At 49.9% G+C, this 19,297-nt stretch overlaps 1 protein-coding gene and 2 long non-coding RNA genes across 10 annotated transcripts in view; 1 reads left to right on the top strand and 2 right to left on the bottom strand.

The window, feature by feature from the left end:
* Positions 1-11,216, bottom strand: part of LOC311603210 — a 39,480-nt gene extending 28,264 nt beyond the window's left edge. For 2 of the 4 annotated variants that reach the window (XR_014780994.1, XR_014780995.1), the window contains exon 1: positions 10,385-11,216. This is a non-coding gene — a long non-coding RNA (uncharacterized lncRNA). The remainder of the gene's footprint in view (positions 1-10,384) is intronic. The other 2 variants (XR_014780996.1, XR_014780997.1) reach the window with 2 other exon arrangements.
* Positions 11,217-13,579: 2,363 nt separating this feature from the next.
* NKX2-1 (NK2 homeobox 1) lies at positions 13,580-19,294 on the bottom strand. 4 transcript variants are annotated; one of them, XM_084792521.1, is made up of 3 exons: positions 17,457-17,815; positions 16,327-16,712; positions 13,580-15,461 (listed from the first exon to the last, which is right to left on the bottom strand). In XM_084792521.1, the coding sequence occupies exons 1-3, from the start codon at positions 17,531-17,533 to the stop codon at positions 14,716-14,718; spliced, it is 1,209 nt and encodes a 402-aa protein (XP_084648647.1). In that variant the 5' UTR covers positions 17,534-17,815; the 3' UTR covers positions 13,580-14,715. The 4 variants fall into 4 exon arrangements, with proteins under 4 accessions (XP_084648647.1, XP_084648645.1, XP_084648646.1 ...); XM_084792519.1 differs by lacking the exon at positions 17,457-17,815 and adding an exon at positions 16,808-17,434; XM_084792520.1 differs by lacking the exon at positions 17,457-17,815 and adding an exon at positions 19,011-19,294 and having other exon boundaries at positions 13,582-15,461.
* The window catches only part of LOC311603542, a 46,950-nt gene continuing 44,592 nt past the window's right edge, over positions 16,940-19,297 (top strand). For both annotated transcript variants that reach the window (XR_014781117.1, XR_014781118.1), the window contains exon 1: positions 16,940-17,019. This is a non-coding gene — a long non-coding RNA (uncharacterized lncRNA). The remainder of the gene's footprint in view (positions 17,020-19,297) is intronic.

Here is a 19,297-nt window from a genome sequence, read left to right as displayed (position 1 = left end):
TTTCTCTGAAAGTTCAGTGTCTAATCTCTAATGGATTTAGGGAGAAAGAAGAAAAGCCTTTTTATTAAGGCAAATGCTATAAGCCAGAAATTTGTTCAGCTGACATGAAGTAGCACTCCTCCAAATTTCATTGACAGCACTTGATTTTCTCTGCAGTGTTCACCACTATCTAATGAGGGGGAACTCCTGGGTTTTGCTCCAATCAGTAATGGAATCCTACTTTTATGTTACTTTTCAAAGCTGAGGCTCTCTAGTAAGATACAACTTACTCTACCAAGGAACTGTTTCAGAATTTCTTTATCTAAGTCACTTCTTGTCGTTTCCTTCCTTGTCCACTCAGGAATGAATTCCCCCAGGGGTCTGTTTCACATTTGAGATGGAATGGTGACCCTGAAAACTGCTACTGAAGTTTTCCCTTCTAGATGCTACCTCAGGATCACATGAGTGATTCACTTCTCTCTCCCGTCTCCTGGCAGCTAAATGGGACTATTGGAGAGCTGCCAGAAGGGTAGGTAGCCAACCTGCTTGCCCTTGATTGTGCCTGCCAGCTTTTTAATAACAGAAGTAGGGTCAAGTAAGTGAAATCACAATCGGAGGAGAGTATTCTGAGAATGCAAAGGCAGTTAATGTCCTTCCAAACCTCAGATGGCTGGCAACCCTTGGCAGAGTAATCTATGATTTGTGGCACCTGACCCTTTCACTGTGACTGTTATCTCTGTATTCACTAGAAACATATTTACAGAATCTCTCCATTAGCAAAGATGCCTTGTGTGTGATTACCCAATTGTCATGGTCACGCGAGGGTTTTGCTACAGATCCAATTCACAAATGAAAGGGTGCAGAAAGCTGTGCACAGAGTGAGATCTCACCCAGTAGGCCGTCAAGACTTCTCTTGGTGGATCTCACACAGACTAATACTACAACACTGTCCCCTTCTTCTCTTCCTAAACTGTATTCTGTTTCCCACATCCAAGATGAGAAAAAAAAATTCTGAATTATTTTTTGGGATGCTTAAAACAGTCTTAATGAAGCCCATAGTAACTAGTAATAACGATTATGCTAAAGATGTGGCCTATTCTATAGAGATTTGAGAAAGGTGTTACTCCTTTAAACTAGTAAATATGCTCTGTACTTAGTATTAGCGAAGTAGGGCACTTCACTAACATCGGCAGAGGGTTTCTTCTTGGTTCTGATGGGCTCAAAAGCAAAGGGAAAGCATTAAAATATCCCCCCCCCCCCCGCCCTGGAGCAAGTGATCATAAAGGGACTATTTAAAAGTTAAAGAGTAGCTTAAAAAGTGGCGCTGTCCTCTTTCGGATAAAAAATTAATGGCATTGAAGCCCTCCTTGTGAGAAGTCCTCCTCGTGTTTATATCCTGCGTTGGCTGCCTTTAGTAGGAGCTGGGAAAGGTAATTTAGGAAAGGGAATCAAACGGACTAAGAGAGTTAAGACATGAATCAAAATGGGAGAAGCACTAACTCCCGAGTCCTTGCTAGCTCCCAAATGAAGAAATATTCTGAGCAGATCTAAGTGCCAGTCTTAGTATATTAAACAATGAAGGTTATAAAATTCCCACAGATTCCGGTTTCTGCTGACTTAACATTAACTACAGGCTACCTTCTTAGAGAGGCATTACCAAGACAGGCCTGGTTTGGGGGCCTCTAAAGCTTGGCGATCAAAACAGAGAGGCCAGCGGAGAATGCTCGGTGTTTCAGAGTCTTTGGCTTTAGGGAGACTGAAGGCAGAAGCCAGCTTGGCCGGTACTAGAGCAGAAGAGGACCCGGCCAAGGAAGACCGGTGCTGCCCACCCCACATGAGGCTGGAAGCTAAGCCCAAGCCCCAACCAAAAAACATTGTCCACCCCATTACACCCAGCCCGCCGGGCAGCGGGGCTAGCCAGTCAGCAGCATTCCACCAAGTTCCAGGACAGTGAGAACCGGGTCTACTAAGGTCGGTTTCTAGGTCGACAGTGCCCTCGTGCCCCTTAAAAGAACTGGCGCGATGCCGCTGGGTGCCCACCACCCGGAGCCTACTAAGCAGGCAATAGCCTTCAGGCGTTCAGGCGCGGGGGAGCTCCACGTGGAGCCGGGTGTAGGCGCCCCGGTTGTGACTTCCCCCGCGTGGTCTCCCGGCAAGGGCGCCTCTCTCTGCTAGGAGCCTCTAGAAGCTGTCCGTCGTGACCCGAATTCAACCCCCGGGAGGATGATCTCGGCGACAACGAGCAACAGGAGAAGAATAATTTAAATGGGGGATGGGTAAGAGGGCTAGGAGAAAGGTTCACAAGAAAATCCCCCCTAGCCACCAAAACCGTTTCTAAGAAATCCTTAGGTTTTATTCCTCAAGATTTCACTTTAAAAGCTAAACACACACACACACACACACACACACACACACACACACACATATATATGTGTGTGTATATATATATATATATATATTTTTTTTTTCCACTGCTTTTAATTGAAGTAAACAAAGTGCAACAAATCCTAACTCAAATATGATTGCGGTGAGATTAAGGTCTAATTGCTTAGGGTTCAGGTGGAATCTGCAGGCTAAATCCTACAGGGCCAATCTGAATTTCTCAATCCTTCTGTCAAAAGGAGAGTGCTGAGAGCCCACACGCTTCCTAACAAGTCATTTTTAACAGTTACAAGCTTCGCACAAAGACCACACAGGGCGTCTAAGAGATGCAAATCTAATCCCTGGTCGTTCTACAGGCCTTCAACAAAGATGTGCTAAACCCTAATAGAAAAGAAATCAGTTCTCTGTCACCCGTCCCTGGTAAAATCTGTTAGAGAAAGGACAGAGCCGCATCTACGGCAGTTGCTGTAAAGGTTAAGGACAACTACAAATAAGAGAGACCCAAGTTTTGTTTTCCGTGTGAAATATCGGGAGACGCTAACCCCAAATGAATGACAGGATTCGATCCGTGGCTTCGCATTCATTTGAACGCTAGAAATAAATAAATAAATAAATAAGTAAACAAACAAACAGGCACATCAAGACTTTTGAAGACTCCGTTTCTGAATTTAGGAGAGATGAAACAAATTTGCCCCAAAGATGGAAGGAAATCTTTGCTTCTAAAATTATCAGAGCCTAAGAACAGACGGAGGCAGTGCGAGCGGCGAGTTAAGGAAGGGTACAGGCCTCACTCAGCCTTGGGTCGGGTGGAGTTCGATTGCAGCCCGGTTCTTTCACAGAAAAAGTCCGACGGCGGAGCCTCCCGGGCCCTTGCTTCGGAAGCACACAACCTCTAGTCACTAAAGATGAGCGGTGGAGTCCGACGGCCTGCAGCCTGGACCGCCTCCCTCCGTCCCAGACTGGCCGGCAGCGCCAAGGTCCCTCCCGAAGACCTCACCCAGCTGGCCCCGCCGGTGCAGAACGAGCCCGCGCTTCACCGCTTCCCAAGCGTCTCAAATGAACACTTCGGCCGGTCACCACCCAAATGAGGTCCTTATTCAGGCAGGCAGTGTCATGCTGGGGTATTTAAAAGGTTGTGATGCAGCTAAAATACTTCACAGCGTGTGTGACCCTTAAAATAGAAAGCGTCCGGGTGCCCCAGCGCTGCAGACATGCCCCCTAAGGGGGCCGAAGTGGAGTGGCGACTTCCTTGTAGTTGGATGGAACCCCCCCCCCAACACACACACTCCGTCGCCCGCCCGCTAAACCCGGGGAGTCTCTGGACTCCGAGGCAATGTGCTCCCCGCAGCGCCAGCTGGCCCTAGCCAATTATTTGTTGTTGTTGTTGTTGTTGTTGTTGTTGTTGTTGTTGTTTGGTTAGTTGTGTTTTGTTTGGTTTGGTTTGCTTTGTTTTGTTTTTAAAAGGGGCTGCCTCTGCCAAATCACAGCCCCAGAGGACCAAGGTCTTCCATCTCCTGAAGCTTAGGACTCCAAAGTGAGGGCTTTGAGTTGGGATTCTGTCTTAGACCTGAGCCATCTCCCCGCCCTGTTCCTAGACAGCTGGGTCGCCCTTCCACGAGCTGACTGACTCTCTCCATGCCATGCTTGCAGAGACTAAAGGGGTTCAAATCTGTTCAAAAGTATGTCTTCCAGCTTGGGAGGGGTGTAGTGAGACACGTGTCTCCAAGGAAAGTTTTGTCTGCTTCTATAGAAGTTTCCAGAAGCCATTTTCTTCCTTCCTTTCTTCTTTCCTTCCATTTATTTATTTAAAAAAAATTTTTTTAAAGAAAGAAACCACTGTTTTTTTTTCCTCCCCATAACTGCATCCTTTGCTTCCAGTCTCCCCTGAATGTGTGCCTCCTTGGGGCATAGAGCCCTGAGTTGCCAGGTGGTAACATACTAGACAGGGTGGGCTTGGCCTGAAACCAGGAGGCTCCTTAGTTTGTTCTGGCAAGATTTGTTCCTGAGCCCTGGAGATATCGTCCAGAGTTGCCCCTTCTCCCCAGTATTATTCCAGACAGATTGGGGCTCTGCTGGCACAGCTGAGGCTTGCTTTTTGTGGGGGCTGTTTTCCTCCCTCTCCTGCTACTGGTATTGATTGAATTTCTTGGGTTCTCCTTGCTTCCTCTGTCCCCTGGAAGGCCGACCTTAGCCACTCTTTGGGCTTCTTACTCTCCAAATGGCCTTCCGTGTAGACCTTACTGGCTTTTATTCCTTACAGTTTAGCCCATCCACTTTACCTGCTCTTCCTCTTAGTAGTGGCATTAAGAAAATGACACTGAATTGCCTACAAAATATGACTGCAGCTCCGAGTCTGGAATTGGATAAGAAAGCAAGTGAAACAGGCACTAAAATGAAGAAATGGAAAGTTAAGCTGGTTAGGGGAGCAAACAAACTGATGCCAAAGCCACATCAGGCTATGAATACAAGAATTAAGGTGCTCCTGAAGATGGTCTTTAGGACTTAAGGGAAGGCAGCCAAGGGGGTGGGGGTGGGGAAAGAGGGGGTTCCTGGGGAAGCCAAGCCAAGGTCTCCTCTCTCAAGGTCTACATTTGAAGAGTTGGCCTTGAAATCCAGATCCTGGTACCTTTGGCCCCAAAATGGTATGAAGGAATAAATATAAATCAGCCCGACTTCTAGAGTAGCTGCTGTTTGCTACTTGACCCTGTGGAGGGAGCTGTTAGGGTGGCTGCAGCTTCCTGCCCCGCCAGCCTGCTCTGCCTCTCTGGGCTCCAGCTCTCTCTGGCAAGTTCCTATGGACCACCCTGCCCCAGGCCGGAGAAGAGTAGTCTAGGCACTGCTGACCTCAGCTTCATACTCACCTCCTCCCAGTTGTTAGGTTCTCTTTCCTCCCAGTTTGCAGAATTGGGAAGTCTGAACCCTTCCCTCCTCCTCCCAAGGTGAACAATTGCCCCTAGACAGTTGTAGTTCTGGGGTGGAGGGTGGGGGAGGTGGTGTAGGGAGCTTTGGGAGCATGGTGAAGAAGGTGTGAGGATGGTGTCTTTAGAATCTTGTGGTCCTTATCTTTGGTGCCTGTTGAAGAGAATATTGGAGTGTTTCATTGTTTCTGATTTTAGAATGGTTTTTTGCAGAGAGTTGAGCCAGACAGGCTCAACTAATTTGTCTGTTGGTTCTCCTGAGATCATCCCAGAGAGGAAACACTTTAGAAAAAATTCTAACTCTGTGCTTGCTTAAGAGACACCGATCTGAGGGTCACAAATTATGCCCCATTTGAAAGAAAGATGAAGTACACAAAAGGTACACTCCATTATTAGAGTTCCAGACTGCTGGAAAGTTAGGTCTTTTTATCCCCCATCAACCAGCTGCTGTGTGCTTTGGTTTGGGTTTTCTTTTTTAAATTGTAATGGTCTATTTATTTTTATTTTATATGCCTGCAACTGTGTCTGTGTGAGAGTGTTGGATTCCTGAAATTTGAGTGACAAATAATTGCGAGCTGGCATGTGGGTCCTGAGAATTGAACCCGGGTCTTCTGGAAAGGCAGCTTAGTGCTCCAGCCCCCAGCCCACACCCCGCCCCGTTTGAGTTTTCTTAAAGTATTGTTGATGTTGATGTTTAATTCTTTCTTCGGGTTAAACTCTTGGATGAGTATCCTGACCGGACGAACTAATATTTATCTGTTCTGCCGTTCAGAATTCATCGGCGTTTTTGCTCTTGCTCACACCAGGGTTGTGTGTGCAGTTTGGAGGGGGGGGGGGGTTGTGGTGGAGTCGGCAGGCGGTGCGCAAGGAAAATTGTTCTTCCAGGAGGCTCACTAAGGCATGGAGAGTCACCCGCTGGGGAAGGGCAGGAATCTGGGGAAGTGAGGCTGTGGTTTAGGCGCTGCAGCAGCAGTGAGGGGAAGCCCTGGGCAGAAGTTGGAGAGACCGTGGAGTGGGTGGGGGCGGGAGTGCAGGCCGGAAGCCGGGAGCTCCTAGCAGCTGCTTGTCTTGGTTCTGAATGGGAGACCTTCAAACAGCTCCCGAGATTTCAAGAGCCCATACTTTTCATTGAGACCCGGACAACCAATTTGGAGCCACCAGGCCGCAGAGGGGCCCCGCGTCTTAAGCTGTGGAATTACAAGGTCTCGGAGTTGTCCGCGGGCTTTCTTCCAGGCTCTGCACCTCTGCCCGAAGCAGAGGTATCCCATACAAAATACAAGGCTGCAAGGCTCAAGTGTGTGAACTTTAAGTCCTAGGCAACACCTTTTAAAAAACAGGACTAGTAAGCAATCTGAAGGAACACAATTAACGTGGCATCTTTCTGGCTATCTTTCCCCCCTTCCTGATCACAGAGTCCCGGTTTTTAAGCACGCAAGTTATAGAGCCAACAGGAGTATTCCGTTCGTGTTACGCTGAGACTAAAGACACACGGCTCACAGGTGATCCACCGGCACTAAAGACACACAAGATGCGCAGGTCTGAGACTAGAAGAAAATATTTAGTGCTTGCCTACAGATTCTGTCGCCCATCATCTGCTCTTAATGCAGCTTCGTATCTTTCAGCGTGTCCGGCTCTTATGATTGCAAATGGCCCTGTTTTCAAATGGAAATAAGACTTGCAAACTGATTATGTGTATTGAATCAGAATCACTCACTAGATCCTCTTGTTTAAAAATGTATTGAAAAAAAAAAGGATGATGGTTGCCGGCCCCTGTAACCAGCGCCCTCTCTTCTCAGGAAGACCTATGTGTTTTGCACCTTCTTGCCATTTGAACGTGTTTCAGCCAGATAATTACATTACCATTGTGTTAAGGCCCAAAGCTCACACACGGTACACACAGCGCCTCCCAGCCATCCCTAGACCAGCCCCCAGCCCTACCATCATTAACCCTTAAACCACACATGCCCTACCCAGCACTGATCCACTTCACCACATCACTTTGACCCACTCACTACTGTATCTAGCGCCTCTCAGATGTCACAGCTAGGGACATCAGGCCACACTTTCACCAGGCGCAGGTGCTCTCCCCCTCTTTTCCTTCCACTTCTCTCTTTTCTTTTCCTGCTTTTGCCAGGAAGCAAAGAAACACATACCAATAAGCTCCCAACTTTCATGAGTTGCAAGCCATGTCAGGATTATTTTGTTGTTGTTGTTTGCTCGTTTGTTTATCTTACAATTAATTGTGTATTGCTGTGACATCCTCCTTGTTAAAGGGTTTCTATAGGAAGGTTACTACTAAGGCGCTTGGATAACACCACCGCTCTCAGATGTTTTTCTTTAACTCTATCTAGGGCTGCGCAATAGGCTACAGAGAAATGAGTTTCTTGTCCGTAAGTATTTCCATTGGATTTTGCCCCCATCTGACTTCAGTACGAAGGAGATAGGGCTCTATGGTTGTTTGGGAAAATCCAAGCTTGAATTGCTCTGTCAAAAGAGTCTATGGGATAACCTAGCTCTTTTGGAATTAACTGCACCCACCCTAGCCCAGGCTTTGCAGCCAGCGAGAAACAACCAATGACCAAGTAATGCTGCCTGCTGATGGTAGCTACAACTTCTGCCTGGCTGGCTAGAGGTCGTGATGTATGCATGCTTTCAACTCAGGGCTGCAGTTTTTTTTTCCCCCTGCAACAAAGTCACGGGACAAAATAAGCTGCCAATCTTTAGCCCTCCCACCCCTGTATTTCCTACACAGGCCTGTAGACCCTGAGGCACCAAGGAGTGGCCAGGTCTGGAAACACAATTAATCCTCTGAAGTAGCCTGCCTTTGCAAGCCTGTTTAGGAACCTGGTTCTTGGGGGGGGGGATCTATGGGGCCCCTAACTTTCTGAGCTAAGCAAGATAGTCAGCTCAGTAAATACTGTCTAGGGTTCCCGAGTTAGGGCATACATAATAAGCAACCAGCTCAGAGGATCCTTAGGGCAGTTCTTGGGTTTACATCTCTGTGCACACGGTATGCAGTGTGTGCACTAAAGAGATGAAGTAAATCACTAGCATGCAGACCAAATAACCTTGTTTCTCTGGTACTTTTGGAAACTACAAACAACATCTTTGGGTGGTAGAAATTGAAGGAAGGTGGTATTTCTGGGCGATTTCCCACAGAATCATTTCAGATCACAGCAAGCAGTGGGGGGGGGGGGGGAAAGAGCACCCCAGGACTGCTTCTCACTATGTGTGGGATAATTTCTCATACTTCAGAAATAAATCTTAACAGCAGTCACCCCAAGTCCTAGGAAAGCAATATTGAACATTCCACCAACAGTCCCAGCTCCTGATAACTGGGTTAACTACTAAAGACAAGATTTCCTAGAACGTGGGAGGCAAGCGCAGAGTTTTTCTTGTTTGCTCTGCCAACAGCAGAGCAGACAGGCTCTCTTGTTTCCACTACTATAGAAAGACTCACACAGAGAGGCCATTTGATACCAATAAAAGAGAGAAATATTTCCTCTCTGCCTTGTTTTGGTTTTCTTAGCTAGATGGTAACATCCTTGTCCACTCATCTATGAGTGAGTAGATGTTTCCAGTCCAGTAAGATAACACCACAAGATGTCTTGTAACAAAGCTATGTCTGGCGTACCTTGATAGCAAATGGTGATAATGTCTCCAAGTGTTAAGTAGCCTTCTAGAATTTCACATGGCAAGAAATAAGCATCCCAACTTAAAATGAGCAAAAATAAGTAAAATTTTTTGTTTATCTTTAAGGGAAACTCATTTTCGTTTGATATCTTCATTGAGGCAACGGATGCATTCAACTTTCTTCAATCTAATCAATCTAACCAATGTGTTCTGTAACATTCAGCTCTATACTTGAATTTCTCTTTTAGAAAAATCTTTTGACTTGGTACATAAAATAATACATGTGTGGGAAATACACACACACACACACACACACACACACACACACACACATATTAGGTAGAAACAGAGGTGGATATTCTATTGGAGGAAAGGGCTTGTTTGCTAAGTCCTAGCACTGACAGTGATTGTGTTTATGTTTTTACTTATCCTTCAGTTGAGGCACAACACTGATAAACTTTTACTGGAATGTCCTTCCCATAACCAACAGACATTAAATAGGAAAAGCCACTGAAATCTTACCCAAAATTTTGCAAGAAGTCATAACAATAAAGGAAATAAATGTCTAAGAATCAGAAATAAAATGGGAACTTATCAAACGAGAGGGACAGAAGACCAGGGATGCACCTAGATATCCTCCAAGTTGGCATTAGGTCACTATCAAAAGGAAATACACCCACCACTATAGTTTCAGATGAGGCAAAAGCTGTGCGCTCACTGAGCCAGCTCTTCCTCCATTCCTTTTAAGATACCATCAAAGAAAGTTTGAAAATGCAAATATGTGGGGTAGGAGTGAGGGTTCATGCAATCCTTGATTCATCCCTTCAACAAAATAATACTTTACTTCCACCCATCCCAATACCTTGAGACATTGAAAGGGTGCCTGGAGAGAGGCCACACATTCCAAAAGCCACTTACTTGAAGAGAGATCAGAAAAGTTTTTGTCGGGGCAGGTTTCCAAACTGAGTGCCACCAAGGTGAGCTGATGCCCCAGGAACACAACCGTGTAGTGAAACACACACCAACCAGTAATATATGGAGGAGAAGCAGATGAAGGTGGTTTCAGGCATCTCTGAATGGGCTTAACAAGGAAAACACCATCCTCATCCCTTCCAATACCCTTAGGCCACTTCTTCCCCTTTGAAACAAGCTAGTAAACAGCCAAAGAATCCTGCTATCTCAAATTCACATTTCCCAATGGGCTTCCTGTTTCCCACTAATAAAATTGTGTGTTCAGCCGGCTTATGCTATGGGGGGAGGCGGAGAAGCAGAGACTGAAGATCAGGATTCAAGGCAGCATCCCCCACCTTCCTTGTTTATAGAAAATGAATGTATTCCTGGCTTACTTGAGCTCAGAAAAGGGGTCAGCCTATATCAGCATGGTTCACACAGATTCTGGATTTTCCCCTTCCCTTATCTTAAATTGACCCGCTTTTAAGATAAAGACATAATAGAGAAAGCATTGACCTTACCTCATCCCTAATGAGTTGGAAGGCAGAAAATCTCTCTCTCTCTCATTTCCTCTTATCTGGGATTGCCTGAGAAGAGACTCACGCCTTGAGACAGCTCCTCAGTGCTCACCGCTGCCTAGACTCCTGGCAGCCTGAAGAGGGTGCGGCCTCTAAAGTCTATGAATCTTCTTGGGTTTTCAAAATTCAAAGACCACGAAGCCAGATCCAAGCATCGCCAATGGAGCTCCTAGGTGCAGAGTCTGAGCATTTAAAATCTCTTGGAAGACTCCCAAGCAAGTCTTTCCCTGTAAAAGGCCAAGCTCTAAGCAGTGGCACGACGTGCTGTCTCCTCTCCTCGGCCAGCAGACGTGGATGCAGGTCTTGATGCTCGCTAATTGGACCCAGACCTGGTTTACCTTGGTTTCTCCAACCCCAAGCTAACTCCACCAAACTGGCCCCAATCTCCAGTGTATGCCAGCAAACTGTGACCCCAGCTGCATCCCTATGGATCTCATGCCGGGATCCCTTCCTCCCAAGCTCTGGGCATCTCTGTCCAGTTGTTTTCGCCCCTTCTCTGAGCCCAACCAGTCCACCGCCCTCCAGCTGAGAGAACTGCTTCCACTTCTCCACAGCCCCACAGCTCGGGGGTTCCCAGGCTGGGGCGGGGGTGGGGAGCCGCTTTGGGATGCTAAACATCAAACAAGGCAAGCCTGGGGTTTCAGGCCCTGAAGCCACTAGAGCAGCTCTCCAGGGCTCTCGAGAAAGTCCTCGTGTTTACATGGCACGGTTGGGGTGGGGTGGGGGAGAGGAGCAAAGCGGAGGATGCTGTCTGCAAGGTCCCCCCACTGCCTGAACCATCGCGGCCTGGGGGCTGGGTGGGGGTTCTTCTGGGGGGGGGCAGTTTCTAGGGCATTTGTTCTATCACCTCACTGGGGAGGTTTCCCCCCTCTTCTAACATCTCAGTGCCAAGGGCACCCCCAAACACTAATTTCTTTTCCTGGGAGGTCAGAACGGACTTGAGCCTGAATTATCAAAAGCCTAATAACACAGAGGGCCCTTTACAGATGCTGACCCTGGTTCAGGTTGTGTGGGTGGCAGGTGTCCCCAAGCTGTGGAAAGTGCTCACTTTAAACCCAGCACCTAGTTTTCTAAGGAGATGTGCTTCAGTCTACATGCCAAGATTGTGTCTGCAGCTGCTACAAGTCTCCTAGGTAGGAGCTTGGGGAATCAGAGTGAGTGATGACAAGAAAGGGCCAAAGCCTTGTTTGTTGGGTCTCATCCCCAGATCCCTCTGAATTCACCTATTCCAGGACGAGTAAACGGACTTCAAACTAGGCTGGCTGGAGAAAAATGTATTTGCTAGAAACTCCAACAAGCCCAAGGACTATAAGAAGGAGTGCTACAACATTGTAACTCTGCTAGAATCCAGTAGCCCCAGCGCCTTGGTGTCTACAGCTAATGAGGCCTTGTCTGGACTTGTGCTGGTCAACGGGACTGGCTGAGGTAAACTCAGCACTCAATTAGAAGCTGAACAGCAGCTGCCAACACCGGCCTCCCCTGGACAACCACAGCCTACAGGCCTTGTCTCAGCAAAAAAAATGACTAAACTTTCCTGGTTTCGCTGTTCAGAAAATGTGAGGGCTGCTGAGAGCACTCCCCACCCTGCGGACTCTCAGCAGACTCAACCAACCCTGCTTTCTTCAGAATATCCGAGTGGTGCCTTTAAGATAGGAGAAGCCATAGCCCAGCAACTAGCACTGGTTTTCTGAGGAGCCCCAACTCCCATTCCTAAAGCACTATAGGGTAAAAGTCCCCCTGAACACCAGTGAAAAAGACTGCTGCGTTCAAGACCATACTTAACAAACAAACAAAACAAAACAAAACATAAACAAGGTCCCCGGTGAGAGATGCAGTGGAGAACCAGGGAAAGTTGGAAGCAGAATATGACAGAAGAGGAAGGAAGGAGGGTGGAAAGGAAAAAACAAAACAAGTTGAACATCTGAGTGAAAAAAGAAACATGTGCCTAAAGTGAATCAATCACCACTTTAACAGACCTTTGCAAGCACCTGGTGCTTCTAGGGAGGGCTGTGCATCTGCAACCCACAGGCTGCCTTGCCTACACAGATCTGCTAGGGGTAACAATAAAAAGCAACAGCTCATCCAAGGAGCTATAGTTTGCCTCTTTCCTTAACTACTTTTTACCACTGCCACTCACCCTTGCCACAACCAGAATGTTTTCCCCAAACACACATATCTGATAATGGATATGATGTGGGGGGGCAGGATCAGAGACGGGGATTTAAAATTATTTTGGTTTTGTTTTGGGGGAATGATAGAAAGTTGGGAGTAGGAGGATTCATTGCTGCAAAGATTTAGGTTCCCAGATATGGAATGTACTGGGATAAAGATAGAAACCTCAGCTCCCAGTATTTTGCCTAAACTGACCTAAACTGGCCACCAAGTCTACAGAGAAGAGACAGAGCAGCCACTAGAAGATGGGGGGGGGGGCTTTGGGGGAGGGGCAGCTGATGATCCCCTGAGCAGGAGGAATCTCTGTTTTAGAGTGTTGAAATAAAACCCAGAACCTTGAGCCCGGTGGTGGTTGTGGTGGTGGTGGTGGTGGTGGCTCATGCCTTTAATCCCAGCATGTGGGAGGCAGGCGGATCGCTGTGAGTTCAAGGCCAGCCTGGTCTACAAAGTGAGTCCCGGACAGCCAGGGCTACACAGAGAAACCCTGTTTCAAAAACGAACAAAACAAAAACAGAACCACTTAAAACTCTTGAAAATGGCCATCAAACAGGATTCTAAGTGTGCAGAGGGTGGATGGGAATTAAGGATATAGGTTTGGCTTTCAAATGCGCAGAAGCAATTCATTCACTAAAAAAATGATAGCTCCCTTTGGAGTTGTTTTAAATGGTTGTCTGGGTCCACCATCTAAACCTTGGGTCAGGCATGTAAGCTGAGCTTTTGAGGTCCCTCCAAAAATGAAAGCTTGGCTCTTAAAAAAGAAAAAAAGAAGTAAAAAATTTGCCCCCTCCTTTTCTTCCTCTGCCTCTCCCTTCTGGGGAAGTAGTTTACTTTTCATCCATTCTCTTAAATAGTCCCATGACTGCTAAAGATTTGGTTCCGCTAAAGTTCAAAGCTGGACAAAATTCCCTCTTCTGTGGGGTAGAAAGTCTGTAATTGGCATCCTTACCTGGGTCAGAATCCCTGAGCTCAAACCCAGCAATTTGCACCCCATGAGGCTTAATGATGAGCTCCCCCACCAATCCATTTAAAGGCAAATCAAAAACCAAACAAAAAGAAAGGGTTTTCATCAGAAAAAGCATCTTTTTAATTTGTATAATTTATTAGAAGCTTCTTAGGAACTATATTTAAGCCAAATATCTACATAAGTTACAACAGAAAAAAAAAGAAAAAGAAAAGAAAAAAGGAAGAAAAAAAAAGACTGATGCTGCAAATACCAAACTGCCAAATAATATACACAGGTTTGTCAATGCCCTTTAAAAAAAGTGAGGGCTGGGGACTGGGACTGGGTTTCTTTTTACAACATATTGTACAGATTGCTAAAAACTAGGCATTTAGTCCAACTTCTGACAGCATTTTACAGCTACAAGTTCACATCAAACCTAAAACAATTTTCTGAGTGGCCAGCCTGGACTGAACCTATGGGGCCTGAGGGCGCCGGCCCAGGAAGGGGGGGTACTTCCTTTGTGTCAGGTACAAGTGTAGTTATACTGAAGAATCTTTCCTCTCTCCAGCTTCTGTCCTCCCTTCTGAAAACAAACAAACAAACAAAATCCTGGTATTTACAAGCGAGATCACTTTGCTGGCAGAGTGCATCCAGAGGGAAGTTTTCCGTCTTTTTAGAGTCCAGGGCCACGGTGGCATACAGTAGGCTCCAAATTGTGCCATGCCTAAGCTTGGAAACCGATTTTAGCCACCAGAAAGACACCCCGTATTTGTTCTCTGTCCTTCTCTGTTTAAAGAATCCTTAAGGGGTTGAATTTGCTTGGCTGATTCTATTTTCTTTTTATGTTATAAAAATCCACAAGTTTTAGGTAGGAAAGAGAGAGGGAAGAGGGGAGGATGAAGGAAGAAAGAAGAAGAAAACGTAGTAGAGGAGGAAGAGAAAGAGAGGAGGAGGGCGGAGGAGGAGAAAAAGGAGGAGGAAGAGGAGGAAGAAGATGAAGGCGTCCAGCAGTTTGGTCTTTGTGTACTTTTCCTTGGTCTAAACACAAACAAGTTCTTAAGAAAAGTAGAAGCGCGTGGGGCAGCGGGCGAATGGTGGTCTTTGCGAAGGGCAGAGGGGAAGCTGTGAGGTCGCGCGGGGCTCAGTCGGGTCCCACGTCTCACCAGGTCCGACCATAAAGCAAAGTAGAGCAGGACATGGAGCCGTAGTCCGAGCCCGAGGAGTTCAGATGGGATAAGCTGGAGACCTGACCCTGCAGCGCTGCCGGGCTGGCTGCGTGATGCGCCAGGTCCGGGGACTGGCCTGCGCTGCCTGGCTGGTGGCCTGGGTGTGCGCCTAGCCCTGCACCACCGCTGCCCACTGAGATGGCCGCGGCAGCCGCCTGAGCCGCCTGCGCCTGCTGCTGAGCTTGCTGCTGCGCGTGGCCTTGCAGGCTGGCGGTGCCCGGTGCAGGGGCTCCCGCCTGGCAAGGTTTGCCGTCTTTCACCAGGACTGGCACCGCCACCCGGCGCGGCGACTGCTGCTGAGCCTGCTGCTGCTGCGGGCATCCCGCACCCCCGCCGCCACCGCCGCCGCCGCCGCTGTCCTGCTGCAGTTGCTGCTGCGCCGCCTTGTCCTTGGCCTGGCGCTTCATCTTGTAGCGATGATTCTGGAACCAGATCTTGACCTGCGTGGGTGTCAGGTGGATCATGCTGGCCAGGTGCTCGCGCTCCGGCGCCGACAGGTACTTCTGTTGCTTGAAGCGTCGCTCCAGCTCGTACACCTGCGCTTGGGAGAACAGCACCCGGCGCTTCCGGCGGGGAGCACTAGGTAGCGGGGCCATGTTCTTGCTCACGTCCCCCAGCGAGCCCAGGCCGCCCATGCCGCTCATATTCATGCCGCTCGCTGGGCCCATGAAGCGGGAGACTGTAAGCGACAAACGCACAGCGTCGGCTGGGGCCGGGGCCGGGCTAACCCTACTTTCCGTGCCCTTGGCCAGCCCGCCCCAACTTTCGACGGCATCCTTCTCACCTAGGCTGCCTAGCGCTCTTTCCCAAAAGAGGCCCAGCAAGCTGGGGAGTTGCTAGTGCCTTCCCCGGGCCTTACGGTGAAAGAGTATAAGAGTTTCAAGTCTAGCTACTCTTCATCTGTGTCCCTGTCTTTTTAGACCCAGAGTGTGCAGTAGGGGAAGAGGGCACTTCTGCTCGTGCCCAAGCCGGGTAGGATTCAGAGGTGCAGAGAGCTGGGGGCGGACGTTAGACCCCCAACTTCAGGAGGTTAGCAAAAGGGAGAGTTTTCACTTTCAAAAGCTCCAGCTTCCAGGCGTTTGGCCTCTTGCCTTCTCTCTTGTGGGCTCTAGGTGAGGACACCTGCTCTGGCCCATTTAGAGCCTCCTCCAGAGCTGTGCACCATCCTAACCCGCGCAGAGATTTCAAGAAAGCAAGGCAGCCAGGCCGAGAGCTGGGATGCATCCCAGCAGGGCGGCCTCTGGCCGGGCCTGGCCTCCTGCATCTCTGCTGACCTTAGCCCTCAGCTCCCTAAAGTCTTGCTCCAAGACAGTTGTTGGAGCCTGCGGTTGCTGGGTGCCAGCACCTGTCCGCAGGACCCCAGCTTTACTAAGTGCCTCTTTTGAAAGCCTAGCCCAGCGGGGGTAAGAAAGTCCAGCTCCCACACCCCACTCCTAGGAGATGCTGCTAGGCTGCCCATCCCATGCCTAGCGCACCTAGCGGGCGGCACTGGCCGCACCTTCAGTGTTCAGCCCGCGGCCCCACGGCGGGGCGGCCTCACTTACTGGCGGGGAAGCGCGGGTCTGGGTTGGCGCCGTACCATCCGGGGCCCGAAGCGCTGTTCCGCATGGTGTCCTGGTAAGGTGGCAGTTCGCTCATGTTGCCCAGGTTGCCGTTGCAGTAGCCCCCCACAGCGGAGTGCGAGAGCTGGGGCACCCCCGCCGCCGTCATGTGGTAGGCGGCAGTGACGGCGCCGTGGTGCCCCACGGCGTGCTGCTGCATGGCCGTGGCCGGAGGGGCAGCTTGGCCCTGTCTGTACGCTGCTAGCGGAGCCCCGAGGCCGCCGCCCTCCATGCCCACTTTCTTGTAGCTTTCCTCCAGGGGACTCAAGATGTCAGACACTGAGAACGGAGTCGTGTGCTTTGGACTCATCGACATGATTCGGCGTCGGCTGGAGGAGGAAGGAAGAGGAGGAAAAAAAGGGAGAGGGGGAAGGCGAAGCCTCGCTACTTTTTTTTCTCCCTTTGCCAAATATTCTGGTGTTACCTTAACGCCGATCTTGTTGGATGTACACGTAACGGAGTGGACCGAGTCCGCCTTAATTGGCTTGAGTGGAGGCTCGGGGGCTGCCTCGCGTTTGTTTTAGCCCGGCGCCAGGTTTTAGGCAGCCACCAGAGGCGGGGCATAAGCGCTAAAGCAACAAGACAATAGAAGCCTACATCTTGCCTGAGATAATTAGCTTACATGCTGATGACAAGGTAAACACCTTTAAGCTTCACTTGTCAAGATTTTTTAGGTCTCAGAGAGAGAGAGAGAGAGAGAGAGAGAGAGAGAGAGAGAGAGAGAGAGAGAGAGAGAGAGAGAGAGAGAGAGAGAGAGAGAGAGAGAGAGAACCAAAGCATTAATTTCCCCCTCCCCTGGGTACCCCCACCCCCATTTTTGTGGGGTGCCTGTGGCGCGCGCGAGGAAAAGGCGGGGGAGGGAAAGGAGGAGGGAGCCGAGAGCGGGAGGGCCAGAGGTGGGGTAGAGAGTAACCTAAGGGGAGGGATGGAAAGGAGGAAGGAAGGTGAATGCTGCTTTGCAACCAACTTGAGGAGTTACAAAGTGGAACCGCGGTCCAATTCGGTCGGGGTTCCAGGGTCAGGGGCTGGTCTTTGGGGAGAACGGGGCTGGGGAACAGGGAACGGGGTTTCACCTGAGCCTGCTGGGGCTGCTCCTCCCTCCCGCTGCGGCCTCCCAGCCCCGCGCCTTCCCACCGCCTCCGGACCACATCGGGCTTCGAAGCGCTGAGCCCCAGTCACCACCAAAAGAGTGTGCCAGTCTGGGGATGTGAACCCTGGGGCTGCACTGTTGGTCTATGTGTCTGTCAGTCTGTCTGCTTCTTCTGCCGCCGTCAGAGGGACACCTCTGCTCCCCGCCCCCTTTCCCCTTACCCGAGAGAATCCCGGCGGGCGGAGGGGGAGCTGAGTAAGGGAACGACTGCCTCCGGGAGGCTGTCACCGTTCCCCGCGCCACCCCCCACCAAGCTCCTGGCTCCCTGGCGGACCAGCCCCCCAGCCTACCCCACCCCACCGCTCCCTTTCTCCACCCCTTTTGCCGGGCCAGGCAAGAACACCGCTGGCCTTCTGAGCTGGGAGGACGAGGGTGAGGGGATTAACGTGAGAGTCCACCTCTGAAGTTGCCCCATCTCGAACAAACCTGGTGCCCCTGACCCTTGCCCATGGCCTGGATTCTCCGGCTTCTGACTTTCCGAGGACATCACAGTCCCAGCAGCACCCCAGCCCAGATCCCCGCAGCTTCAGGGAGAGTCCAGGCGGGGAGCCGAGGGAGCGCCCGCGGGTCCGTTGCAGAGTGGAATTGAGTCTGAACCCCGGTGGAACTCGCTGTCCGGGAGGAGGCGAATATCTCGACGCCGGCAGCCCAGCGGGCGGGAGGCTGGGGTGAGGCTCGCCTCCTCCCGGAGCTCAGCCATGCAAAAGTGCACTTGCTTCCCCGGGAATAACCAAATATCTTTGTCTAAAGTGGCGGCGTAAATGGCCGGTCGCTTTGTGGCCACGCTGGATATTAGTAGATGAGGATCATTCTGCTTCAATTGGGCGCCTCTCATCCGGCTAGCAAGAAACTGCTTAGGAGGAAGTGGGTTTCCTGTCTGAGCGTTCCCAAGGCTTCAAGTGTGAGCCCCGCGCCTTGAGGGTCCTTGGGCGCCTGGCAAGGGGGAGCTGTGGGCTGTACTCCCTAGCGGGGCCGGGGGCGTCAGCCTCATTGCTGTTACCAGGCCGGGATCAGCAGTTGAGTGGGCTACCCAGCCAAGCCCTGCATGACACACAGATTTGGAGACCACCTCCGTTTTTCTCCTTGGAATTTAAGCGTTTTTCGTTGTTTGTTTTTGTTTTTGCTTTGCTCCTCTGCTGTTTGAGCTTCCTTGGCGCGCTAGAGGCTGGGAGGGCGGAGTGCTTCCTGGCCCGGCAGGTGCCTCCTAGACACTTGGGCGGCCAGTCAAGGAGGCTTTTTGATTTTGGTTTTTTGTTTTCACATTTTCTTTTCCCTCTTATAGTGGGGGAGCTCCCGATAATGAACAAGCAGTTTTGAACTATTTAATTCAGCAGGGTAGGCTCCTTTCCATTAATAGCAATTATAGTATGGAAAGTTGTTTTATTTGCTTTTTTAAGATCTCTCCTTGAAGAGCGCTCTCTACTCCCTCAACACAAAGCCAATGACTATACTAACATTAGCTTTCCTCACCACCTACCTCCGTCGCGAAGGGAATGAAGGCGCTGGGCCCCCGCGGGCCTCCCATCTGGGCCCGCATTTTTCCGAGGCCCCCACCGTGGCTTTGAAGCAGACAGCCCCCGACTGTAAGCGGGCAGGTGCGCTGTGAATTGTGTAGCCAAAGACCAGTGCAAAGCAGAGCTCTGAACTCTCCTTTCTCAGGGACTTCTCTGGGGGGCGCTCTCAAGATGAGCTCAGACCACATCGATAGCACTTGGGTCTGTGGAGTCCAGAGTGCAGGGAGCAGAAGCTATGCTGTTGGATCAA

The sequence above is a fragment of the Acomys minous genome (assembly GCF_964271855.1).
Source record: "Acomys minous genome assembly, chromosome: 8".
In the NCBI taxonomy this organism is placed as follows: domain Eukaryota; kingdom Metazoa; phylum Chordata; class Mammalia; order Rodentia; family Muridae; genus Acomys; species Acomys minous.
Note: the sequence above shows the minus strand (reverse complement) of the source record. Positions and strands in the feature narration are given on the sequence as shown.

Coding starts and splice junctions, on each gene's coding strand:
- NKX2-1 (XM_084792519.1), bottom strand. CDS start 16,947: ATGCCCCGCCTCTGGTGGCTGCCTAAAACCTGGCGCCGGGCTAAAACA. Junction 16,713..16,807: donor CCAACAAGATCGGCGTTAAG/GTAACACCAGAA, acceptor TTCCTCCTCCAG/CCGACGCCGAATCATGTCGA. Junction 15,462..16,326: donor AGACCCGCGCTTCCCCGCCA/GTAAGTGAGGCC, acceptor TGTCGCTTACAG/TCTCCCGCTTCATGGGCCCA.